Below are 23,279 nucleotides of genomic sequence, written 5' to 3'. Positions count from 1 at the left end.
CCCATTGCCAGGTGGATTCCCTCTTCGGTTATTGGAGAAAGAAGTCTATTATTTTGCTCATCTGTCAATGTTGGTAATTTAGCTGTGACAGAAAAGCATCTATGTCTCGATCGTTGTTCAGTGGCTTGAGAATAAAGCTTTAGGTCGTAGGTTTGGAAGCACTGTTTAATTTTGTCTTGTTCATTTTCAGTTTTATTATTCAGAGGGTTCTTGATTTTTATGAATGGTTATTTCCGCCTATTGTTTCCTGAGTTTATAAGAGGAAGTTTTAGAGATCTCCCACCTGCTTCATAATACTGTTGTTTTGTAAAAATTAGCTTTTTTGTACATCCATTGTATTTATGTCATCTATTTCTTTCTTCAATTGTTTAATTTCAGATTTGAGCTCATCTTCTCATATTCTTAGAATGTTCCTGTTGAAGTTTCAATCATTTATGGTCAGAAATTGTACAGGGCTGATTTCACAATTTTGTATCCTGAACAAATCATTTTTGAACATAAATATAGAGTCCAACTGGGAGTAGACATTTTGGACATGAGAATAGTGGGTATATTCCCTTTTAGTTGGATTAATGTCTCTCCATACATCGAGGACACCTGTATCCTCCATAAAATGCGTCATTTCCCCCCTATATTCCTCAAGTCACCTTTCCCATTTGAAGATTCTAGTCTTCCATCAGAGTAATATTGAAGTCTCCACCACATATTAAGGTTCCTTGACTTTTAGTTGTCATTATTTCTAATATCTGTTCGTAAAAAGACCAGTCGCACTTAGGTTGTAAGAGCACCTTCAATTCTACCCAATATCATTATATATCTGCCTTGTTTGTCTCTATAGTCACACAGATGTTTGTAGTTTAGTGCCCCGGTGATCAGGATTCCCACTCCTCTACGCCTTCCTGAACTCTGAGGAGAGTAAAATGTGTGTTTAAAGCTCATTTTGTTCAGTTTTGAGTGTTCTTCATCTGAAAGGTGCGTTTCCTGCATCATAGTGATTTGTGCTTCATCTCTTTTGAGTTTGAAAGGACTTTCCATCTTTTGACTGGATTATTCAGACTATTGATATTAATTGTTACAGTTTTATTTGTTTGCTGTACATTTATATTGTACCTTTAGCTGTTTTGCATATGTGGTTTGGTACCTCGCTCCCCATGATGATGAACACTGAACAGAAAACAAAAGTATCTATCTACAGTATAAGAGTAAAAAACAACAACAACAAGGGAACTTAAAGAATGTGAGCTCCTGAGGCCGGGGTCTTTTAACCAGACCCCGCTGAGCCTCTAAAGGCAACTTCCACCTCAGTTCAGTGAAGGGGGCCCTTATTGGCTGGGGCTCTGCTGTGGAAAGTAACCCCCCAGGACCATCATTTTCTTAAATGTTTGCACCCAAGGAAGCATTAATAATATTATGTCACAAATAAAATAAGACAAATTAAGAGTCTTAACGCTGTCAAAGTGGAGTGAGACCTTAATGTCCCGAGGGAGGGGCTGCGGTTCTCCTGAAAGCACGGAGCTTTTCCTTGTAGCCTGGATCTTGTCCCAGGTTCACTGCGTTGCTGTCTCCTCCTCCTCTGGTCACTGTGGTCCAGGTTAGTTGCTGAAGTTGCTCCTGGATTGTTTTGGGTGCTTTGATGATCTTGACAGCGTTTCCTCTTCTGGACATGTCTTCAGGTGCCTCCACTGCGTTGGTGTAGGTTTTGCTCCCGTCCGTGAATTTCACTTCCAGTTGAGCTTGGTAGAGGGTTTGAAACGATATGTTGTTTCTTTCAAAATCTTACACACTTCCACGTATTCCCTTCATCTCTTAAGAATGAGAGGAGGATAATCGTTGTCCGGGGTTATGTGTTTAGCCTTTCATGTAAATCCTCTTTTTTGCCATGCTCTGTGGAGTACCTGCTCTTTGTTTTTGAAGCTCTGGGTAACCTGACCATGATAGAGCGTGCTGGAGCCTCTTTTGGAGGTGGGGGACCCAGAGAGCGATGGGCTCGTTCGATGTTAACGTCCACGCCGTCCAGTTCTAAGCCCTCGCGCAGTAGTGTTTCAGCAAAAACACACATTGATGGAGAGTCTTGTTCCAGTGATTCTGGAACGCTGTAAATTCTGATATTCTCTGTCCTGCTACGGCTCTCAATATCATCATCTTCTCCTCCAGCTGTATGTGTAGCTGTGCCAGTTCGGTCGTTGCTTCCTCTATATGTCTTACTCTCTCCTCCGTCTTTTCGATCCTCTCCTCGGCTTCTTCCAGTCTGTTGATCCCTTTGGTCAGCTCTTCGCTGAGGCTTTCTAGTTGGTGTTTATTTTCCCGTCGGAAGTCCTTCAGTTCTTGGAGGATAACTTCGTGGTTGGCCATGGCTCGCAATTCACTTGACTATTACTGTTGACTTATTTGGCTTTGCTTATTAGCTTAAGCTGCTAAGCTAGCGCATGAAATACTCTCGAGCCTCTTGGTTCACTCACTCTGTTCAATTTCAGGTGCAGGTTGTAGCGTACTTCTCTCCCCCCGTTTCTTGTTTCACAGTTATTTAATGATTTGCCTCGTTTAAACGGGGTTAAAACACTAATTGCTCAGGTCCCGTCGAGAGCCGTCTCACAGCACAGCCGTTCACGCTGATGGTCCGACCAGACGTCCGGTAACACCCTTTTGTTCAGTTTTGTTGGTTTTGGTTACACATTCAAACACACACATACATTTTACACCTCATTATCTTTATTTTTATTTAAAGTTAATCATGATTTACGATGAAACTCTTTTGATTGGCCTAAATCTTGTCTCCCATCATTTGTTTGTTGCAAGCTAGGAGCCAGCTTGTGACAGTAATATTCATCAATCAATCAATCAATCAACATTTATTTATAAAGCGCTTTACAGCAGCCAGACAGTGTTCAAACGGTGCTTTACATTAAAACACAGATTCACAAAAATAAAAATAAAACACACATACAACAGTTAGTACTACTGAGTGTGAATTACTCCCCTTTAATTCAGAAAATTAAAAATGATCCAAAGAAGTGGGCGTCTCTACCTACTTCCTTCCTGGGGAGGATTGATGCTATAAAAATGAATATCCTCCCTCAAATAAATGATTTATTATTAAATTATAATTAACCTTCCTTGTTATCTGACTCCTATTTTTTTAATCTTTAAATGTCCATATCTCTCAGTATATTTGGAATAATAAACGTCAGAGGGTTAAGTTTAGAAACCTCACTAACCCGAGTTAACTTGGGGGTTTGTCTCTGCCTAGTTTCCAACTCTGTTATTATTATCTGCTGAACTTACAGTGATGACCAACTGGTTCATGAATAGACAGGACTCACGATGGGTTGATTTAGAATCCTGAGCACGTCACCCTCTAAAACTGGATTCTCTTCCTTTTATTTACAATATAGAGAAATTAAAATTTTATTTTGTTGTCTACATTATTGGTTTGGAAGGATGTGAGAAAATATTTGAACATCTCCTCAGTTATTTCTGTTTGATCCCCTCTAATTTTCCTCCTCCAGTTTGGAGATTGGTTTGTAAAAATGGATGTGTGAATGTTCCACCAGAGTCCACCAGCCTGTTCACCTCTGACTCTTTAAAGTCATTTGAACAAATTAGGACAGAGTTTACCATTCCTTCTGATGACTTCTGAAGATTCCTTCTGAAGACTCCAAATTCATCATTTTATCAAATCTCTTCTGCGAGGGAATTCTGCTGTACCTGTGCACTCAGATTTGAAGCCGCAGTGGGAGCGTGATCTGGGGGTAACATTTAGCTCTAGTGACTGGACCAGGATTTGTGATGGAGTGTTTCCAAAATGTACTTCAATTTCAATACACAAACAAAGTTTCTCATTTTTTTCGTAGGACTTACTTCACGCCTGTCTGCCTCCGGAGGATGCTCCCCAATAGCTCCAACCTTTATCAAAAATGTAAAGCTCCTAAGGGGACACTTATTCATTTGTTTTGGTCATGTGGTCACACCCAGTCGTTTTGGAAAGCTGTTGTTATTCAGGAGGGGACTGCTACATGTTTCATCATGTCACCCTCTTTCTGCACCCGCTAATCTTTTTGACACAGATACCAGGTCTGTATTAATAATCCTCTTATTCCTCGCTAAGACGTGCATATTACTGCAGTGGTCTGCCCCTCACGTCCCCACGGGGCGTATGTGGATGTCCCAGATATCAGCTCTCCTCCCTCTGCAAAAACTGACTCATGGCCTCACTCAGACTCTGGGCTCCTCTGCACACTGTTCCACACAAACTCTGACTCCGGTTTCACAGGCTTATAATTCAGTGCCTCATGAAGGAAGCATGTGAGGTTTTTTTTTTCTTTTTTTAACACTCTGATACAATTGCACGGGGTTTAGTTTTGTGACTTTGGGACTGTACTGGTTTTGGGGTTTTTTTGGTGTGCGTTTATGTTTCTGCCTTCTTGTTTACTTGTCAGTTTGGCAGTTTTTTTCTTTGCATAAATAACAAAACCCAATAAAAATAAAATACTATGAAATCACATGTACATAAGTATTCACAGCCTTTGCTCAATACTTTGTTGATGCGCCTTTGGCAGCAATTCCAGCCTCAAGTCTTCTTGAATATGATGCCACAAGCTTGGTGCACCTGTCTTTGGGCAGTTTGGTCCATTCCTCTTTGCAGCACCTCTCAAGCTCCATCAGGTTGGATGGGGAGCGTCGGTGCACAGACATTTTCAGATCTCTCCAGAGATGTTCAGTCGGATTCAGGTCTGGGCTCTGACTGGGCCACTCAAGGACATTCACAGAGTTGTCCTGAAGACACTCCTTTGATATCTTGGCTGTGTATTTAGGGTCATTGTCCTGCTGGAAGATGAACCGTCACCCCAGTCTGAGGTCAAGAGCGCTCTGGAGCAGGGTTTCATCCAGGATGTCTCTGTATTTTGCTGTATTCATCTTTCCCTCAATGCTGACTAGTCTCCCAGTTCCTGCTGCTGATAAACATCCCCACAGCATGATGCTGCCACCACCATTGGTGTTTATTTATTTGTCTGTCTTTTAGCAGGATTACATCAAAACTACTTCAGGGATTCTCACCAGATTTGCACCACAGATGTATATTAGGGCATGGAAGACTCCACTGAATTTTGGAGGTGATCTGGATCCAGATTGGTGGGCGTCAGAAATCTCAATTGCTCTTGTTCAAATATAAAACTACATAATCTTGGTGCTCCTCTGAGGTTGTCCTCTTTTGTTTCTTGGTTTAGTTGAGTGGCCCGATATATTTAAATCAGAAATTGTATGAATTGGTCTTACATAGTCCTCCTCTTCTTCATCACACTGTCTCTGTGTTTCTTGCTCTGGTAGTTTGAAATTTTCCATGAAGCTTGACTTGACTTGTTGAACAGAATAACAACAAAATGTGCTACAAGCCAAAGGACTGTCAGTCAAATACATCTTCTGGTTCAGTGGAACTTGCTGCTCCTTCTGCAGTAAACCTGTCCTACATGGCATCCTGAGCCACCTTCTACAGTGGATCGGGCGGTGAGTCGGGGATCGGGCAGTGGGTCGGGGTTCGGGTGGTGAGTCGGGGATAGGGTGGTGGGTCGGGGTTCGGGTGGTGAGTCGGGGATAGGGTGGTGGGTCGGGGTTTCAGCGGTGTGTCGAGGATAGGGCTGTGAGTCTGGGTTCAGGCGGTGAGTCGGGGATAGGGCGGTGAGTCTGGGTTCAGGCGGTGAGTCGGGGATCGGGCGGTGAGTCTGGGTTCAGGCGGTGAGTCGGGGATCGGGCGGTGAGTCTGGGTTCGGGCGGGTGGGAAACATTACCATGCAGCTGGCACCAGTCTTTCTTGGTGAAATGAAGCCGCGCTTTGGACCACTTCCTTCTCTCCGATGCCAGTTTTTTCTAATGGCAAGTCGGATGCCCGCCAATGACGTCGTCGATTGCGCTGTGTCTGCATGCTAAACATCCTAAACAAATGCAGCTGTAGAAAACCCTGCTGATCTTTCAAGTGCCTCACACACCTGGGAGCTTCCAGATCCTCAGTCCTCCCTCTGTAACTCTTTGCAGATGGTGTGCTTTTTTTCTAATTTGTGGGGGTTTAATGGTCCTCTGGGCGACTCATATTGTATAAATAAGGTGAACTGAACGGACTTCGGCTGTATATGTATGTATGTGTGTGTGTGTGTGTGTGTGTGTGTGTGTGTGTGTGTGTGTGTGTATAAACGTTCCACAGTCGTGACTTGTGTTTGTGTCGACGCAGGTCCGGAGAGAATGTTGTGGACTTCATTGGTACTTCAGAGACAGAAGAAGGAGAACTTCCCGATGACCTGGTTGGAGCCACAGGTGCAGTTCACACACCTGCAGAAGAGCAGTTTAAAAGCTGTTTGACTGTAGAGACACAGACGGAGGACGTGCACCAAAACACAGAGTTCAACAAGACGTCGAGTGGAAAATATTTAATTCTGCTCCTTCATTTGCAGTCAGCAGGGACATCGTGTCTGTCTGTCTGTCTGTCTGTGTGTCTGTCTGTCTGTGTGTGTGTGTGTGTGTGTGTGTGTGTGTGTCTGTGTGTGTCTGTGTGTGTCTGTGTGTCTGTGTGTGTGTCTGTCTGTCTGTCTTTGTGTGTCTGTGTGTGTGTGTCTGTCTGTCTGTCTTTGTGTGTCTGTGTGTGTGTGTCTGTCTGTCTGTCTTTGTGTGTCTGTGTGTGTGTGTCTGTCTGTCTTTGTGTGTCTGTGTGTGTGTGTCTGTCTGTCTGTCTTTGTGTGTCTGTGTGTGTGTGTCTGTCTGTCTGTCTTTGTGTGTCTGTGTGTGTCTGTCTGTCTGTCTGTCCTTGCTTGCCTCTACTGGTGGTTGGCTCTCACTGCGGTATTGTATCACTTCCTGTTCCGGAGCACAGCGGTGTTTTTCTGTATCTGTTAGCTGTTTAATCTGCGCAGTTAGATTGATCTAGTTATCTAGATTACGATTTGTTTCCCAGTGTAATCTTTACGTGCCTTAACTAAAGCACTCCTTCTGCTGAATCACCTCTAAATTATTTACACATTATTCACTTTGCGTGTTTTTAGGAATCCGCTAGCTTAGCGTAGCTACTAGCTCTTAGCCGATTTAGCATGGCGGCTTCTCCTGTCTCTCCCGCACTTTTCTGCTCTGGGTGTGAAATGTTTAGTTATTCCTCGGCCTCCTTTAGCAGTAATGGTACTTGTAATAAGTGTAGCTTATTCGTAGCTTTGGAGGCCAGGCTGGGCGAATTGGAGACTCGGCTCCGCACCGTGGAAAATTCTACAGCTAGCCAGGCCCCTGTAGTCGGTGCGGACCAAGGTAGCTTAGCCGCCGTTAGTTCCCCCCTGGCAGATCCCGAGCAGCCGGGAAAGCAGGCCGACTGGGTGACTGTCAGGAGGAAGCGTAGCCCTAAACAGAAGCCCCGTGTACACCGCCAACCCGTTCACATCTCTAACCGTTTTTTCCCCACTCGACGACACACCCGCCGAGGATCAAACTCTGGTTATTGGCGACTCTGTTTTGAGAAATGTGAAGTTAGCGACACCAGCAACCATAGTCAATTGTCTTCCGGGGGCCAGAGCAGGCGACATTGAAGGAAATTTGAAACTGCTGGCTAAGGCTAAGCGTAAATTTGGTAAGATTGTAATTCACGTCGGCAGTAATGACACCCGGTTACACCAATCGGAGGTCACTAAAATTAACATTAAATCGGTGTGTAACTTTGCAAAAACAATGTCGGACTCTGTAGTTTTCTCTGGGCCCCTCCCCAATCGGACCGGGAGTGACATGTTTAGCCGCATGTTCTCCTTGAATTGCTGGCTGTCTGAGTGGTGTCCAAAAAATGAGGTGGGCTTCATAGATAATTGGCAAAGCTTCTGGTGAAAACCTGGTCTTGTTAGGAGAGACGGCATCCATCCCACTTTGGATGGAGCAGCTCTCATTTCTAGAAATCTGGCCAATTTTCTTAAATCCTCCAAACCGTGACTATCCAGGGTTGGGACCAGGAAGCAGAGTTGTAGTCTTACACACCTCTCTGCAGCTTCTCTCCCCCTGCCATCCCCTCATTACCCCATCCCCGTAGAGACGGTGCCTGCTCCCAGACTACCAATAACCAGCAAAAATCTATGTGTGTGTGTGTCTGTCTGTCTGTTTGTGTGTGTGTGTGTCTGTCTGTCTGTGTGTGTCTGTCTGTCTCTCTGTGTCTGTCTTTGTGTGTGTGTCTGTCTGTCTGTGTGTGTGTTGTGTTCATTTATCTTTTGAACTTGTGATCATTTCTGCTTCTTCTGGTTCATGGATGTGAAATTTTCCCATGAAGAGATAAACACTGAACACACTTGTAGGAGTCAAATACTGATGTGGAAAATGTTTTGTGGGTCATTTTGAACGTCACGTCAGTGATCAGGATCCCAGAAACACTGATGTTACTCTGTTTCCCGCTGATCGAAAAACCGGCAAACAAAACCTGCATAACTGCAGTGCCCCCTGGCCCCCCACTGGTCACTGCAGTTATGCAGGTTTTGTGAGGTCATGAACAAAATTTCAGTTTTTCTTTTTCTTGATATGACTGTTTAATCTTGGTCACGGTGCCTCGGCGGTGCTGCGGTCGCTCTGACGGTGCAGTGAGACAGCTGGTTCTTACCGTCGGCTGATATGTTGCTCAAATTCCTGCTGCTGTCTGCAGACGTTGGTTCATGACCCAGAACACGTACAACCACCACCCAGAAGCTTTTGAGAACTGGACACAGGCAGCGTATCAGCGCGCCGTTATCATTTGGACATTTCCAACGCAGTGAGTTAGTTCATGAGGCCTAATCTGTTCAGTCTCACAGGAGTCCAGTAAGATCTTTGTACAATCTTATCTTGTGTATATTTGCCTTTACATTCCCTTAAAAATTTTCCACATTGTGAAATTGTTTTCATCCATTCCTCCTTCCCAAAAACAACCCCAAAGTCCTTTTCCCATAAAACCTTCAAAGTTTTAGGTCAGTGCTGAGTGCAGAATTCTTTCTTCTGTAGAATATGGAGGCTCTGTGATGATGAGGTGGTAAAACCAGATACTCTGAAATATAGTTGTCTTCCGTTTGCTGATCTCATGACATAAGACAGCTTCTTATCTGAAGATATTTCCAAAAATGCTCCTTTCCCTATAGGTTATATTTCGTCCATACGCCATTGTAGGACATAAACACGTCACCACTATACAAATGATCCAGTGTAGGTATTCCCTGGTTGTGCCAACTCTTCCTGGTGTTTTACCAACACAGACTAGGATTTTGCCACAAGGACGACTATGACTGTTTACAATAAGATAATTTCTGCCTGGATTTTTGAGGCAGGAGCTGTATGGGTGTGAAAGGGGAGGATAAAGATTATTCTAGAACAGCTCAGTCTAAATTGTATTGTCCGGCCCAATGTAGCACAAGTTTCACCATCTCAGAGGACATGTAGTACAATTTTGGTTCAGGTAAGCCCAACCCTCCCTTGTCCCTGGGTAAACATAACTTAGTTAACTTAATCCTTGGCCTTTTCCTGTCCGAGATAAACTCCTTAACCACTGTGTCGTATTTATTAAAAATGGAGGGGGGGGGGGGGGGGTGCAGTGTAACTGGCACCATCATAAGAAGGGAGTTAGTTGAACTGTGGTCAAACCACCATTTTAATTACATTCACTCTTCCCCACAAAGTCAACCTTATTTTATTCCACTTGTCCAAATTAATTTTTGTCTTTTGTAACATTGGATCAAAGTTTAAATGTGACATTTCTTCCACCTCCCTACATATTTTAATTCCTAAATATGTCTTTGCTTTTGGTATCCACTTAAAACCAATTTTTGTTGTATCTCCACTACTAATCCCAGATATTGGCATTGCTTCAGACTTTGTCCAGTTAGTTTTATATCCTGATACATTAGAGTAAAGTTGTATTGTATCCATCAGGTGAGATGTTGAATGACTTGGGTCTTCCAGTAGGACCAGTACATCATCTGCATAAAGCAGCAGTTTGTGTTGTTTACCGCCTCCCTCTATGGCCCTTATATCTATGTTATCTCTTATGATGACCACCAGTGGCTCCAATGAAATGCTGAACAGCAAGGCTGAGCGAGGACACCCCTGTCTCATGGCTCTTTTAAGGCTAAAGAAGGGCGACAAAACAACTGTTCGTTACCACTGATGCCTTGGGACTATTATCCAACCTTTTTTCCCATGTAATAAGAAATGAATACGAAAACCCAAAATGTGATAAAGCTGCAAATAAAAAGTCCCACTGCACACGGTCAAAAGCCTTCTCCACATTGACTGGGAGGGCAACAATTAGACTTTTTTGTCTCTGTTCAGACTTGTTAGGTGCAGTAGTCTTCTCATATTATCCGTTGATGATCTGTTCTTCATAAAGCCTACCTGATCTGTATGATTAATACCTGGGAAAACATTCTCTAAACCAGTTGCTAGAATTTTGGTTAGAATTTTACAGTCTACATTATAGGTTGATAATTAGAGGGTTGTAATGGATCCCGATCCTTTTTTGGAATGACTGTTATTAAAGCCTCATTGAAGGTCGGTGGAAGACATTGTAAAACAAACACTTCATTGTGTACTTCTTCTAGGACTGGAGCTTCCTCATGAAAGGATGTCCCCAGCCTGAACACAGCATATTCTACTTTTTTAATATATAGTTCCTGAAGTTCAAATTTAAGTTTGCAAAAGTTGTGATATAGCTGGTTTGAGAAATTGTCTGTCAAATTCCTTTCATGTGTCCTAATTTTAGGTTCCAATTCCTTTATCTTACTCATATCCTCCCTTTTCTTTTTAGCTGTATATGCTATAATTTTCCCTTGAATATAAGCTTGAGACGCTTCCCATCCTGTTGATTTCCTGTCTGTTCTTCAAGTACTTAAAAAATGACTGCAATTCTTTTTGTCGTAGTAAGTTAAAAGCCTCATTCTTTCTCCGTCCATCTCTTCTCTCCTTGTCATTATTTATATCGATTCTCAGCTCTGCAGCTGCTCAGTCAAATTCGGGCCATTGCATTAATTTTACAATATGCAACTTGCTTGGTTATATTATTTGATATTAAAAACATTAATTCTTGAGTGTGATCTGTGACATTGAAAGAAAAAAGTATATTCTCTTTCACGTGGGTTTGTCAACCGCCAAATGTTCACCAGAGTATTATCCTCACTTAACATGTGTATAGCAGCTCTATCTTTGGCTATCGACGATGGGCCTGTGAGAGCACTTCAATCTATAAATGCATCCCAAACTTGGTTAAAATCTCCTGTCAGAATTATATCACCCTCCATTTCTCCCAAGGTTTTATTTACTTTGTGAAAGAAGTTTGGATCCGCTGTCATTGGTGCATAAATAATAATACTATAACATGCTTTTGGAGGGTGGTATGCATTTTCAGAGTCCCTTCATCCATGCCCAGTTGCCCAAAATGACTGATATTCGTCAGAGTTAGACGAGGGTGAATATCGGTCATTTTTGGTTCACTGTCAGGACCTGCCTTTCTGCCCCTCTTCCTTACATATGTTATCCAATATTTGTACTTATGTCATCCATAGTCCCCTGATTGTGGGTTCAGTGTGATGCACTGCAGACTGGTGGTTATTAGCAGTGGATGCAGTGGTAATAACAGTTGTGGGTGTGCATGTCACTGCCCTGATGGCCGTAATAAATCAAATCAAATCAGTTTTATTTATATAGCGCCAAATCACAACAAACAGTTGCCCCAAGGCACTTTATATTGTAAGGCAAAGCCATACAATAATTACGGAAAAACCCCAATGGTCAAAACGACCCCCTGTGAGCAAGCACTTGGCAACAGTGGGAAGGAAAAACTCCCTTTTAACAGGAAGAAACCTCCAGCAGAACCAGGCTCAGGGAGGGGCAGTCTTCTGCTGGGACTGGTTGGGGCTGAGGGGAGAGAATCAGGAAAAATACCCTGAAGACATGTGCTTACATGCAGTACAGTTATGTGATTGTCAGAGGACCCTGGTTTACATGTACACAATTCATAGGTTGGATATCATTCAACATCCAGCACAGAGACACGGCAGGTCTTCAAAAGATAGCACACCACAGCGCTCACTTTGCCATGCCCCTTCCCTTGTTTGCCTTACACCCAGACTTTGGGTGCCAGGTCACCCACACATCATTCAAATGTATTCTCTTTTTTTTTTCATTTTGTTTTTACACACCCGCCGAGGAACAAACTCTGGTTATTGGCGACTGTTTTGAGAAATGTGAAGTTAGCAACACCAGCAACCATAGTCAATTGTCTTCCGGGGGTCAGAGCAGGCGACATCGAAGGAAATTTGAAACTGCTGGCTAAGGCTAAGTGTAAATTTGGTAACATTGTAATTCACATCGGCAGTAATGACACCCGGTTACGCCAATCGGAGGTCACTAAAATTAACATTGAATCGGTGTGTAACTTTGCAAAAACAATGTCGGACTCTGTAGTTTTCTCTGGGCCCCTCCGCAATCGGACCGGGAGTGACATGTTTAGCCGCATGTTCTCCTTGAATTGCTGGCTGTCTGAGTGGTGTCCAAAAAATGAGGTGGGCTTCATAAATAATTGGCAAAGCTTCTGGGGAAAACCTGGTCTTGTTAGGAGAGACGACATCCATCCCACTTTGGATGGAGCAGCTCTCATTTCTAGAAATCTGGCCAATTTTATTAAACCCTCCAAACCGTGACTATCCAGGGTTGGGACCAGGAAGCAGAGTTGTAGTCTTACACACCTATCTGCAGCTTCTCTCCCCCTGCCATCCCCCCAATATCCCATCCCCGTAGAGACGGTGCCTGCTCCCAGACCACCAACAACCAGTAAAAATCTACTTAAGCATAAAAATTCAAAAAGAAAAAAAATAATATAGCACCTTCAACTGCACCACAGACTAAAACAGTTAAATGTGGTCTATTAAACATTAGGTCTCTCTCTTCTAAGTCCCTGTTAGTAAATGATATAATAATTGATCAACATATTGATTTATTCTGCCTTACAGAAACCTGGTTACAGCAGGATGAATATGTTAGTTTAAATGAGTCAACACCCCCGAGTCACACTAACTGCCAGAATGCTCGTAGCACGGGCCGAGGCGGAGGATTAGCAGCAATCTTCCATTCCAGCTTATTAATTAATCAAAAACCCAAACAGAGCTTTAATTCATTTGAAAGCTTGACTCTTAGTCTTGTCCATCCAAATTGGAAGTCCCAAAAAACAGTTTTATTTGTTATTATCTATCGTCCACCTGGTCATTACTGTGAGTTTCTCTGTGAATTTTCAATTATAGTGGGCAATTTTAACATCCACATACGAGGTCTATTAGATAATAAACCGACCCTTTTATTTTTTTTTAACTATATGGATTTGAATGACATGCGATTACACCAATCATGCTTGAACCCTTGTGCGCATGCGTGAGTTTTTTCACGCGTGTCGGTGACGTCATTTCCCTGTGGGCAGGCCTTGAGTGAGATGTGGTCCCGCCCTCTCGGCTGAATTCCTTTGTTTCACACGCTGCTCGAGACGGTGTGCGTTGCTTTATCAATATTTTTTCTGGACCTCTGAGGAATATCCGAGTGGACACTATTCGAGAAATTAAGCTGGTTTTTGGTGAAACGTTTAACGGCTGATGAGAGATTATGGGGTGTTTCTGTCGGTGTAAGGACTTCCCACGGACCGGGACGTCGCGCAGCGCTTCCAGGCACCATTGTCGGCCTGTTTCAAGCTGAAAACATCCTAATTTAAGGCTTAATTCACCCAGGACATCGTGAGAGAACAGAGAAGATTCAGAAGAGGCTGGCATGAAGACTTTATGCGGACATTCCACTGTTTAAGGACATTTGTTAATGAAAGACGTGCGCGCAAATTCTCCGAGTCGTTTCCGTGACGACTCGGCAAATCTGTGTGCGCCGCGACAGGAAAAACACCTCCGTGTTGAAAACCATTTGTAAAATTCAGGCGGCTTTTGATGGCTTTCAACAAGTGAGTAACTGAGAAATTGTTTAACAGCTTGGGCATGTTCCAACTTGCCCGTTAAGGTTTCTAACGGAGGTGTTTTTCCTGTCGCGACCCCCCGCGGTCGGGTCCGGCCCGACATGCAACTCTGCCCGCACGTTCTTTCATTACAAAATGTCCGTTAACAATGGAATGTCCGAATAAACTCCTCATGCCAACTTCTTCTGAAAGTTCTCTGTTCTCTGACGACTTGCTGGGTCAACAGAGCCTGAAATGTGGAAGTTTTCAACTTGAAACGGCGAGACGCTGCCACCTCGAAGCGCAGATCGCCGCCAGGCGCCATGGGCCGTCCTTACGGCCACACTACCAGACCAAAATCTCTCATCAGCCGTTAAAATTTTTACCGAAAACCAGCTGAATTTATCGAATGGTGTCCACTCAGTTGTACCTTACAGTTTTGAAAAAAATTTGATCAAACAAAGCAGCAGTCTCTGAGCCATTCCTAAACAATGAAAAAAACGACGAGAGGGTGGGCGACTCCTCACTCAAAGACTGCTCACAGGCGAATGACGTAACCGACAGGCGTGAAAAAACTCTCGCATGCCCACGAGGGTTCAAGCATGTCTGATGTAATCACACATGATTCAAATCCATATGGTTTTTGAAAAAAATAAGGTTGGATACTTTTCTAATAGACCTCGTAGATACTGAGAATGACAGCCTCAACACTGCATTTAATCTATTATTAGACTCAATTGGCTTTGCTCAAAATGTAAATGAGTCCACCCACCACTTTAACCATACTTTAGATCTTGTTCTGACTTATGGTATGGAAATTGAAGACTTAACAGTATTCCCTGAAAACCCCCTTCTGTCTGATCATTTCTTAACATTTACATTTACTTTAATGGACTACCCAGCAGTGGGGAATAAGTTTCATTATAGTAGAAGTCTTTCGGAAAGCGCTGTAACTAGGTTTAAGGATATGATTCCTTCTTTATGTTCTCCAATGCCATATACCAACACAGTGCAGAGTAGCTACTTAAATGAGTGAAATAGATTATCTCGTCAATAGTTTTACATCCTCAATGAGCACATCTTTGGATGCTGTAGCTCCTCTGAAAAAGAGAGCCTTAAATCAGAAGTGCCTGACTCCATGGTATAACTCACAAAGTTGCAGCTTAAAGCAGATAACCCGTAAGTTGGAGAGGAAATGGCGTCTCACTAATTTAGAAGATCTTCACTTAGCCTGGAAAAAGAGTCTGTTGCTCTATAAAAAAGCCCTCCGTAAAGCTAGGGCATCTTTCTACTCATCACTAATTGAAGAAAATAAGAACAACCCCAGGTTTCTTTTCAGCACTGTAGCCAGGCTGACAGAGTCAGAGCTCTATTGAGCTGAGTATTCCTTTAACTTTAACTAGTAATGACTTCATGACTTTCTTTGCTAATAAAATTTTAACTATTATCAATCAATCAATCAACTTTTTCTTATATAGCGCCAAATCACAACAAACAGTTGCCCCAAGGCGCTATTAGAGAAAAAATTACTCATAACCATCCCAGAGACATATCGTTATCTTTGGCTGCTTTCAAAAATGCTGATATTTGGTTAGACTCTTTCTCTCCCATTGTTCTGTCTGAGTTATTTTTATTAGTTACTTCCTCCAAACCATCAACATGTCTATTAGACCCCATTCCTACCAGGCTGCTCAAGGAAGCCCTACCATTAATTAATGCTTCGATCTTAAATATGATCAATCTGTCTTTATTAGTTGGCTATGTACCACAGGCTTTTAAGGTGGCAGTAATTAAACCATTACTTAAAAAGCCATCACTTGACCCAGCTATCTTAGCTAATTATAGGCCAATCTCAAACCTTCCTTTTCTCTCAAAAATTCTTGAAAGGGTAGTTGTAAAACAGCTAACTGATCATCTGCAGAGGAATGGCCTATTTGAAGAGTTTCAGTCAGGTTTCAGAATTCATCATAGTACAGAAACAGCATTAGTGAAGGTTACAAATGATCTTCTTATGGCCTCAGACAGTGGACTCATCTCTGTGCTTGTCCTGTTAGACCTCAGTGCTGCTTTTGATACTGTTGACCATAAAATTTTATTACAGAGATTAGAGCATGCCATAGGTATTAAAGGCACTGCGCTGTGGTGGTTTGCATCATATTTATCTAATATATTACAATTTGTTCATGTAAATGGGGAATCTTCTTCACAGACTAAGGTTAATTATGGAGTTCCACAAGGTTCTGTGCTAGGACCAATTTTATTCACTTTATACATGCTTCCTTTAGGCAGCATTATTAGAAAGCATTGCTTAAATTTTCATTGTTACGCAGATGATACCCAGCTTTATCTATCCATGAAGCCAGAGGACACACACCAATTAGTTAAACTGCAGGATTGTCTTACAGACATAAAGACATGGATGACCTCTAATTTCCTGCTTTTAAATTCAGATAAAACTGAAGTTATTGTTCTTGGCCCCACAAATCTTAGAAACATGGTGTCTAACCAGATCCTTACTCTGGATGGCATTACCCTGACCTCTAGTAATACTGTGAGAAATCTTGGAGTCATTTTTGATCAGGATATGTCCTTCAATGCGCATATTAAGCAAATATGTAGGACTGCTTTTTTGCATTTTGTATTTTTTTTGCGCAATATCTCTAAAATTACAAAGGTCTTGTCTCAGAGTGATGCTGAAAAACTAATTCATGCATTCATTTCTTCTAGGCTGGACTATTGTAATTCATTATTATCAGGTTGTCCTAAAAGTTCCCTGAAAAGCCTTCAGTTAATTCAAAATGCTGCAGCTAGAGTACTGACGGGGACTAGAAGGAGAGAGCATATTTCACCCATATTGGCCTCTCTTCATTGGCTTCCTGTTAATTCTAGAATAGAATTTAAAATTCTTCTTCTTACTTATAAGGTTTTGAATAATCAGGTCCGATCTTATCTTAGGGACCTCATAGTACCATATAACCCCAATAGAGCGCTTCGCTCTCAGACTGCAGGCTTACTTGTAGTTCCTAGGGTTTGTAAGAGTAGAATGGGAGGCAGAGCCTTCAGCTTTCAGGCTCCTCTCCTGTGGAACCAGCTCCCAATTCGGATCAGGGAGACAGACACCCTCTCTACTTTTAAGATTAGGCTTAAAACTTTCCTTTTTGCTAAAGCTTATAGTTAGGGCTGGATCAGGTGACCCTGAACCATCCCTTAGTTATGCTGCTATAGACGTAGACTGCTGGGGGGTTCCCATGATGCACTGAGTGTTTCTTTCTCTTTTTGCTCTGTATGCACCACTCTGCATTTAATCATTAGTGATCGATCTCTGCTCCCCTCCACAGCATGTCTTTTTCCTGGTTCTCTCCCTCAGCCCCAACCAGTCCCAGCAGAAGACTGCCCCTCCCTGAGCCTGGTTCTGCTGGAGGTTTCTTCCTGTTAAAAGGGAGTTTTTCCTTCCCACTGTCGCCAAGTGCTTGCTCACAGGGTGTCGTTTTGACCGTTGAGGTTTTTCTGTACTTATTGTATGGCTTTTGCCTTACAATATAAAGCGCCTTGGGGCAACTGTTTGTTGTGATTTGGCGCTATATAAATAAAATTGATTTGATTTGATCCAGTGAAGGCGGAACAGAAGATAACCATTTTTTTTGTAATTTTTTTTGTAACAGCTTCTTATCACTTCTCCGTTCCAGAAAATTAATCCTACCTAAGTACAAAGTTTCAAAATTAAAAGGCATATTCATTCCAAACACCTGGGGCCTGTACTACGACGCGGGGTTAACTTACTCAGATGTAACCCAGGGTCAACCTCTTAAACCGGGGTTGACAAAACCTGGTTCCCTCAAGTGGTGTTAATCGGTACTACGACGCTGAATAAGATGATTTGTTGAACCTGTTAACCTAAGTGGAGTTTGTGTGCGTTCACATAAAAGGGGCGGGTTGCAGCACACGTCACCATTTTTCAATGATCACGCGGTCACCTTACTTTACCGAAGAAGAATGCACGATTATTATGTGGAGCTACGAGGAATTTAAATTAATGTTTAGGGGGAAATCGAACACATCGTCTGCCAATAAAGCAAGACAGGCTTGTTGGCAACGTTTTGCTGATCGGGTAAATGCATAATTGTTCTCCAAATCTGTTACAGATGATTAACCTGTGGAATGTCTAATATGTGTAAAAAAAAAAAAAGACCTTTCATTAATTACACCCAGATGCAACACGATTCAGAAGTGGGCATAGGCCTATTAATAGATGTTAGGTTAATTTAATGTTTCCTAAATAGGCTACCTTGACTGTATGATTGCTATTCCTAATCCTGTCAATATGTCAGATGCAGTAGCAGTGCCAAACGCACCTGGCAGCAGGTGAAGATGAAATCTAAAAACATCCTTCAGAACGGTAGGTTTATATTCATAGCTTGATAAGCCCCACTTCGCCTAATTAATGGACATGCATTAGACCTATTTTGATATTAGTAATTACCCGTGATTGCATAAAACCCTTCTTTGATTTGCATTGTGGATAAATGGCCAGGGAAAATGACAAATGGCATCCAACAGTTTAGACAGAGCAAGTACTACCTTGCGAATCTCAGATGTTCAGCATCACCGATGGAATACATAAATTGTCCACTGGCAAAATAGGCACAAGGCACATTATCTGCTCGATCGTCGGGGCATTGCTACACTGTAAAAATGACTTGTTTTTACAGGAAAACACTGGCAGCTGTGGTTACCAGGGAATTCCTGTAAAACATACAGCAGCACAGTAGATAACATTACAGACATAATATGTATATTGATTTACAGTGAATGAACCACAGCTGACTCACATTAAAGGAACTGTTACATCTACAAACAGGAGCTCTTTTTTTGTACATTTAACTGCTGTATTTTTTACAGGAATTCCCTGGTAACCACAGCTGCCAGTGTTCTCCTGTAAAAACAACAGTCTTTTTTTACAGTGTACGATGGGTGATGTTACAGACTTCTGGCCCGATCAGCTGACAACGAATTCCCTCGGCTGAGGATCTATAACTTTCATAGATAATATTGTCCGGGTATGTCAGCGGATTCTGGCGGTCTTTAAAAACCCTCGCCCTGCGAAGAGAGCCCCTCACAATTTGTGCCCCAATATCAAATGGATCATCCAGGTAGGCCGGCATTGTCTTCAGAGTGATTGAAGGTGGATGGATGGTACTTATAAAGGGAGTGGTTAACTGAAAACCTCAAGCTATCAGAGAACATAACCTGCTTGGAGCAGGATTGGCACACAGCATAAATTGCCATGGCAGCATACCTCGATCAAAACCTATCCACCTTTCGTAGTACGGGTTAACCGGGAAGTTACTCCACACGTCATCAACTTACTCCCGAAGTTACCCTGATAAGCCAGTAACCCCACTTTGTAGTACAGGCCCCAGGTTTAATCTTGAGTGGACCTCCCTCCAATAACTGTCTAATTTGGGACAAGCCCAGAATATATGATAGTGATTCCCCTCCTCTGAACCACACTGTCTCCAACATGCCAACTTGTTGATACCCTGAGCTGGAGCTTTAAAATAACGTATGACATTCTTCCAGCAGTGTTCCCTCCAGGTTGCTGAGGCCGTTGATGACCACTGAAATGACCACATAGTTTCCCATTCATCCTCTGTAATTTCGATTACTGCCTCTTTTTCCCCCATTTCTGCTTCACGTATAATGTTGTACACTTATCAGATGTATAGAGAGCATTGTATAATTTGGATATAAATTTTTTAGTACACTGCCCGTAGGCCGAAACCAATATTTTACTAAATGCTTCTTCGGATTGAGTAAAATTAGATAATTTACAACTTGAGGTAAAGGAATGCCTAATCTGTAAGTATCTAAAAAATTCAGTTGACTGGAGGTCATATTTATCTTGCAAAGCCTTAAAACTAAGGAATATTTTATTGTTTGTGAAAGACAAGCAGGTTGTCAGGCCCTTCCCTATCCAGGATTTAAAAACATTGTCAGTTCTATTAGCAGGAAACTCCGTGTCAAAGGCACACCATTTCAATAATGGTAAAATTTTCTGAATTTGGGTCAAATTTATCACCTTTTGCCAGATCTTCAAGGTTAGAGCTATCCATGGGCATCTCAGTACTTCCACATGAGACCATAGATTTTTGTCTGCTATTAATGCCTGAAGAGGGAAATTCTTTATCAGTGTAAATTCCATGTCTCTCCACTTACCTCTATAATCTTCATTATACCAATATAGTAGTGGAACCAACTGAGATGCATAAAAGTAATTTCTTAAACAGGGAAGGGCCATCCCTCCCTTTTCTTTTTGTAACTGCATTGTACTGTAACGTACCCTTGGCTTCTTTCCTTGCCAAATGAAACGTGATATTTGTTTATCCCATTCTTTAAAGTAACCATCCGGTACTTCCAATGGTAAGGTCCTAAACAATTACAGCAATTTAGGAAGCACTGTCATTTTAATTGAATTCACTCTGGAGGTTAGGCTCAAAAATGGGATAAGATTCCATCTGTACAGATCTTTAATTGACCATGACAATGGTTCATAATTAGTTTGTAGCAAAGTTGACAGATTTTTAGTTAATGTAATTCCCAAATATTTAAGTCCTGTGGCCTCCCATTTCAAATTATATCTTTTCAGTAGATTTGCTGAAGCAGTGTAGTTCAAGGTCAACACCTGGGTTTTTGTAAAATTAAGCTTATAGCCTAAGCTTCCAAATGTTTCCAATATATTCATTAGTCCATTGAATGAGTTTTCAGGATCTTCCATGTAAACTAGTACGTCATCTGTGAACATTGCCAACTTGTGTTCAGTCCTGGCAGTTGTCACACCCCTGACTTGGGGACACTGTCTAATCATTTGTCCAAGAGGTTCGATGAATAGTGCAAATAAAAGTGGTGAAATTGGGCATCCCTGTCTACTTCCCCTTTCCAAATTAAATGAATCTGAAAGATCACCATTGATCTTTATTCGTGCTGTTGGTTTTGAGTAGAGAGATTTAATAATCCTAATAAATGTTTCATGAAAGTGAATTTACCTAGTATTTTATAAAGAAAAAGCCACCTTACTGAATCGAAAGCCTTTTCTGCATCTAGCCTGACTATCAATGCTTCAGTTTTTTGTCTTGTTACCTTCTCCATTATATGTAGCGACCTTCTAATGTTATCCAATGTTTGTCTTTGATATATGAAACCTGTCTGGTCCAAATCAATTATGTTAGGCAGTACTTTTTCTAATCAACGAGCCAGTATGGACGTGAACAACTTATAGTCCACAGTGAAGACACTTATGGGTCTATAATTCCCACATTCTTGTTTATCTTTATTTTCTTTAGGTATCACCGAAATGATGGCCTCACGCAAGAGGGAGGTATTTCACTGGTCTGTATAACTGAGTTGAAAGTTCGCAATAATAGAGGGGATAGACTCGTTTTTAGACATTTATACCATTCTCGTGTATATCCATCAGATCCTGGCGACTTACGAGATTTCAATTTTGTTATTGCTAAATTTATTTCTTTAATAGTGATTGGCTTAACTAACATCTCATTTTGTGAATCTTGAATTTTAGGCAGCTCCAGTCTCATCAAAAACTTGTCAATGCTTTCTTCATTTGCCGTTGCCGGTTGAGTGTATAAATCCTGGTAAAATTTACCGAAACATTTTATTTTTTTCCCTTGAATCTTCAGCTTGGCCAGTAACCGGATTTTTCACCTTGTAAATTCTGTTCTCCCTTTGCTGTTTTCGCAATTTATAAGCCAGGATTTTTGCTGATCTAGATCCAACCTCGTAATGTTTTTGTTTTAAAAACATAATCTTTTGTACTTCTAGGTTATAAATCTCATCTATTTGTCTTTGTACTATCTTTATTTCAGACCTTACTTGAGCGTTGGTTCTTTGGCTGTCCATGTTCTGTCTTTGTTTCAATTTGGCCTGCAGACTCATCAGATGCTGATTCCTACTTTTTTTAAAAATGCTGTCAGAGAAATAAGTTTTCCTCTCAGGACCCCTTTTAATGCATCCCACAAAGTTGTGGGTTTAATTTCTCCATCATCATTAATTTCCAGGTATTCCTGTATGTCTTTTTAAATTTTCTCCACAGTTTTGGGATCATTTAAAATATATGAATTAAGTTTCCACAGAGTTCTCTTTTTTCTTTTTTAACTCAACTAAAAGTATGATTGGGCTGTGGTCTGACAAGTCAGTGGTTAATATTTGAGAGTCTTATCATCAGTCGGTTGGAGCAAAAAATAAAGTAATAATCAATCCTTGAATAGACAGTGAGGGCTAGAAAAATGCATATAATCTCTAGTTGTTGGATGCATGTCTCTCCATATGTCTATAACACCAAGTTCTCCCATTAAGGCTTTAAATTTTTTAAGTAGAGGAGTGCACTGGGCGCTCCTCCCGGATGAGTCTAGATCCGGGTCCAGACGAAAATTAAAATCTCCCCCGCAGATAACCAGTCCCTGGGCCATAGCCATGAGTTCAAAAATACTTTTGTAAAACGGCCAATCACTCCCTGGTGGAGCGTATACGTTTATCAAGGTGACCTCAATACCTTCCAATTTACCAGTAATTTTGATAAATCTGCCTCCATCTACTGTCTCTGACACATGTTCATATGTTAATCCACTAGATATTAATGTTGCAACACCTCTTTTATGAGCATGTTTATATGATGAGGCATACACGTGTTTGAATCCCTGCCTCTGACGTTTAGCATGCTCTAGTTTAGACATATGGGTTTCCTGGAGAAAAGCAATTTGAGCCTTTTCTCTTTTGAGTTTAGAAAGAATTTTTGTTCTCTTAATTGGATTTAATACCCCATTCACATTAAACGAAATACATTTCAGTTCTCCACTGTACATTATATTCTTGTCTGATGAAATAATAAAGGTCAAGAAAAAAAAAACTTGTAAAGCTACCCTTTTTACTGCAACCATGAACAAAAAACAAGAAAACATAATATTTAGAACAATGGTACCTTGAACATCCATACCAACTTCCAAAATTGAGGTCCATACCCATCTGGACCTCGTCTCAGAGGGATATCCTCTCTGGCCTATTTGGCATTGAGGGCCCTCTACAGTCATTCCTCCTTCTCCGCAACAACAGTTACTTCACCATCTCTATCCAAATAGATGTATTTCGTCTCCGTTAATGTTCCTTTCACCTCTCAGTTGTTGGTACGTTCAGAGTCATCTCTCCTAAATGCCTGTAGCTTCTCTTTAAATCCATGTTTGTGCCTTGCGGGTGCCGTGGTCCAGACCTGACGCTGAAACCTCGCTAGTGCGGACACAGAGCGCTGCACTCTCGTGTCCGGCAG

At 41.7% G+C, this 23,279-nt stretch overlaps 1 protein-coding gene across 1 annotated transcript in view; it reads left to right on the top strand.

Annotated features, from left to right (window-relative positions):
• trim37 (tripartite motif containing 37) overlaps positions 1 to 23,279 on the top strand; it is a 405,219-nt gene that overhangs the window by 249,222 nt on the left and 132,718 nt on the right. Inside the window, exon 18 of the mRNA XM_034165414.1 lies at positions 6,221 to 6,303. Within this exon, the coding sequence (XP_034021305.1) occupies positions 6,221 to 6,303 (83 nt within the window). The remainder of the gene's footprint in view (positions 1 to 6,220; positions 6,304 to 23,279) is intronic.

This window comes from Thalassophryne amazonica, unplaced genomic scaffold (genome assembly GCF_902500255.1).
Source record: "Thalassophryne amazonica unplaced genomic scaffold, fThaAma1.1, whole genome shotgun sequence".
Classification (NCBI taxonomy): domain Eukaryota; kingdom Metazoa; phylum Chordata; class Actinopteri; order Batrachoidiformes; family Batrachoididae; genus Thalassophryne; species Thalassophryne amazonica.
Note: the sequence above shows the minus strand (reverse complement) of the source record. Positions and strands in the feature narration are given on the sequence as shown.